The sequence below is a fragment of the Elephantulus edwardii genome, unplaced genomic scaffold (assembly GCF_000299155.1).
Source record: "Elephantulus edwardii isolate Elephantulus edwardi_28Jun2011 unplaced genomic scaffold, EleEdw1.0 scaffold00107, whole genome shotgun sequence".
NCBI lineage: Eukaryota > Metazoa > Chordata > Mammalia > Macroscelidea > Macroscelididae > Elephantulus > Elephantulus edwardii.
In genome coordinates, this window is record NW_006399857.1 from 121,275 (window position 1) to 124,912 (window position 3,638).

A 3,638-nucleotide genomic window follows, 5' to 3' on the forward strand; every position below is an offset into this window, starting at 1 on the left:
AGAATAATTTTCTAATTATTAATAAAGAGACAAACAGCCAGGAATGAGATAGAGCAGAGAGCATAAAACAGGGGGTCAGCAGTTCTCGACTGAAGACCTCAAGCTATGCTTCTCTGAGTATTTATTTAGAATCATAAGATAATAAAAGTAAAATAACAAGGAAGTACAAAACAAAGGATAATGGTGAAGTCTTTTACAGATAAGTTTGACAAAACGAAGAACAATGTTGACCCCTAGGGAATGCCCCAGTGTCACAAGGTGACCTTCAGCTTGTATTAAGCTTCCCTCATTTCCCCAACAGCATTTGGTCTACTATTATTAAATTTGATATTCGGCTTCCCTGAGAGTGCCATGAGTCCTAATTGATGGCAATGAAGAAGCTACTCTATTCCTTGGAGAGGGACATACTTGGAAGTGTGGAAAGGTGAAAAACATCCTCAGTGAGATAGATTGACACAGGGACTGCAGAAATGGGCTCAAGTGTTTCAGAGATGATGAGGATGGCACAGGATAGGACAGGTTAAAATCCATTGTCCATAGAGTCGCTATGAGTCATACTTGACTCCCTGGCACCTTACAACAATAAAAAGCTATGCAATATAGATGACTTTTGTAGGCTGGCCAAACCACTGTTGTCTTAGAACCTTCCCTTGACCATCATCCTCCCATTTCTTTTTGCCTTTCCTAGCCTTCGGCACCTTGTTTCCTAGTTCTCCACTTTGGTTATCTTGGCTGGCTTATTTTATTGAAGCACATTTCTTTATATCTCCTTGCAGGGGTGAAAAAAAAGACCCCACCCAAGTCCACTGCCTTAAACCTAGAGACAACTGGACAATTGTCCATGGAGTTTCTAAGGCTGTGAATCTTTACAGAGGCTGCTGCACCCTCTTTCTGGTGCAGAGCAGCTAGCGTTTCAAATCCAACTGAGCCCTTGGTTAGTAGTTGAGCACTTGAACTACTGTACCACATGGGAACACCTAGAAAAGGGTACATGGGAGGGTAAAGTCAGAGGAGGTTTTGTGTGTTTCATATTAGGTCAGCAATCAGAATTTTAAGGGCCTTACCCCTAGTTTTTCAGCCTTCAGTTGGAGGCAGTGCCTTTTTAATAGTTGTTCTTTTCTGCATATGTGAGGCCATACAATATTTGGCATTTTGTGATTGGTTGCTTTCTTTCAGTATGATGTCTTCAAGCTGAATAGGGGAAGCAGGTTATCTCAGAATATGCACCAAGTTAATGCCCTGGTCTCTGTCCAGTCTGTCCCCCTAGTCCAGATTCTCCTACTTTCTTCCAAAAAACTGAAAAGTCTGCCATGAGGAAGGGGGAATTGCTCAGATAGAATTGAAAGGGATCTTACGTTGTGTTTCTTAGATTTTGAATTCTTGTTTTTAGCTCAGTTTCTTATCCCTCAACCAGAATTGACGGAAACAGTTACTGCAGCAGTAGGTTCAAGTGTGTCAGTGACTATGCCGTTGGCACAGAATAGGACAACATTCAGATCTCTTTGTAGTGTTGGCTACGAGTTGTACTCGACTCCACAGCACCTACTACTACTAATAATAATACCCCTTCCTTTAGCTCTAAAGATGTCTAGTGCTTCTAATTTCTCTACTACATGGTTTAAGGAACCTGGTAGTGTCATCTGTGGTTTGATGTCACCATCCACTCCACAGAAGGAAAGAGTTGAACTTTTAACTACTTTAAAACTATTCTATTTCAGGGAGCTCTGGTGGTCTAGTGGCAAGAAGCTGCACTGCAATCCCAGAGGCATGCAGTTCAAATCCACCAGATGCTCTGCTGGAAAAGGAAGGATAATCGCCTCCTTTACGAGTCAGATCTGATTTGATGGTACATGCATGCAAAATAATAAAGTAAAAAAAAACCAAAACACTATTCTATTTCAAGGACAAAGATAAATGGAATAGCTACAAGGTTGGCAAACACTGTTTAGGAGCATTTTATCTTGCTCTTGGTTTAATTTTTATTTTTTTTCCCTTGGTTATTTAAAGGGCTAGTATATGCGAAAAGTAAAATTTTTTTGCATGTGGATTCGATGAGAAGGATGGTACATGTAAAATATCTGTCGTGACAAATAAACACAACTTTTCTTCTTACCATAAACTTGCCATTCTAGCAGTAAAGATGGAAACAGTTTCCCCAGATGCTACTTTAAATAAAGAATCATAAAGTAGCATTTTAAGGTTTCTGGCTAACAATTTTGAGAATATCAGAATGCAGTGTCATTAACAGCTCAATGTTCTGTCTTTCTGCATTACTAGGTCTTGGATGTTCGACTGTACTTTCTCCAGAAGGATCAGCTCAGTTTGCTGCTCAGATATTTGGATTAAACAATCATTTGGTGTGGGCCAAACTGCGAGCAAGTGTATTAAATACATGGATATCCTTGAAGCTGCCTGACAAGAAAATCAGAGAATCCAGTTCATGAGAACTTTGTGGAGAAACTACAACTTCCTCGTGTAGCAGTAGGAAAAAAAATCATGTAAGATGTAAAGATTCTAAGTTAGAGAAAATTAACTGAATAAATGATTACCTAAATTCATAGATTACTAAAATACCAGTATATTTCTTTGTGTAGTGGAATTACTATATAAGCATTTTAAGGTGAAGTCCTTTTACCACTACTATGTAGTCACCACTTGAGTACTTGAAGATTTTTGATAGTCATAATGAACACTAATGTACGGTCATAAAAGGCTTAAGAAGCCCTGGTTGCCTACTAGTAAGCTGTGCTGCAATCCCAAAGGCACACAGTTGGTATCCACCAGTTGCTTTGAAGGAGGAGGATGAGTGATCTCCTCATATGTGATTTATTGCCTCTGAAAACCTGCTGGAGGGTCAGCTGTCAGTCGGTTCCAATTTGACGGTACACAAAAACCTAAAAGGGTTACTGTATAACAGTGTACACTTTGACTTATATGCAGTAGCATCCAGTTTCATGTACAGCACATCAGTTGCATCTTAAAGAGTTACCCATTTTCTTTGAAAAACAGAAAAACCATTGCTATTTATAATAGGACAAAAGGCAAAGGAATGCTATCAATTTGGAAGAAAATGGTTAGTGAATATAAAGGTGGAAAATCTTAACACTGTTCCGCATGATTTAGGCATGTTGCAGTTGACAATTAACACTGTTCCTCATGATTTGGGCATGTTGCATCTGATAGTTAGCCTCAAAAGCAAAAAAATGTCCAAACTATTAAAGGATTTGCACCACTGAAAACTGCAAAGCTACTGAAATGTGAGAGCAGCCTATATCAGATGGGGAGAAAGTGCTAATGATGTGGATGGAGGACCAGACAATCAAACCCCTCAACAAACGGGCATCCACTTGTAAAGCATAAAGCTTGTTTAAGATGCTTACGACAATTATGTGTCATTCTACAATACCAGGTCACGTCAAATCCAAATTTCAGAACCATCTCAGGAGCAGGTTTGAGGTTTTGAACACTAATGAGCGAAGGCCAGATGAGTTGTAGGAGGATATTAAGGGTATCATCCAGGAAGAGTGCAAACGGTCATTGCAAAGACAGAAGAGGAAGCGAAGACCAAAATGGATGTCAGAAGAGACTCTGAAAATTGCACTGGAGCGCAGAGAAGCCAAAGCACAAGGAAGAATTCA

At 39.6% G+C, this 3,638-nt stretch overlaps 1 protein-coding gene across 1 annotated transcript in view; it reads left to right on the forward strand.

Moving 5' to 3' along the window:
* PAICS (phosphoribosylaminoimidazole carboxylase, phosphoribosylaminoimidazole succinocarboxamide synthetase) overlaps window positions 1-2,545 on the forward strand; it is a 30,728-nt gene extending 28,183 nt beyond the window's left edge. The window contains exon 9 of the mRNA XM_006891960.1: window positions 2,278-2,545. Coding sequence (XP_006892022.1) covers window positions 2,278-2,444 — 167 coding nt within the window. The 3' untranslated portion in view covers window positions 2,445-2,545. The remainder of the gene's footprint in view (window positions 1-2,277) is intronic.
* The last annotated feature ends 1,093 nt before the right edge of the window (window positions 2,546-3,638 follow it).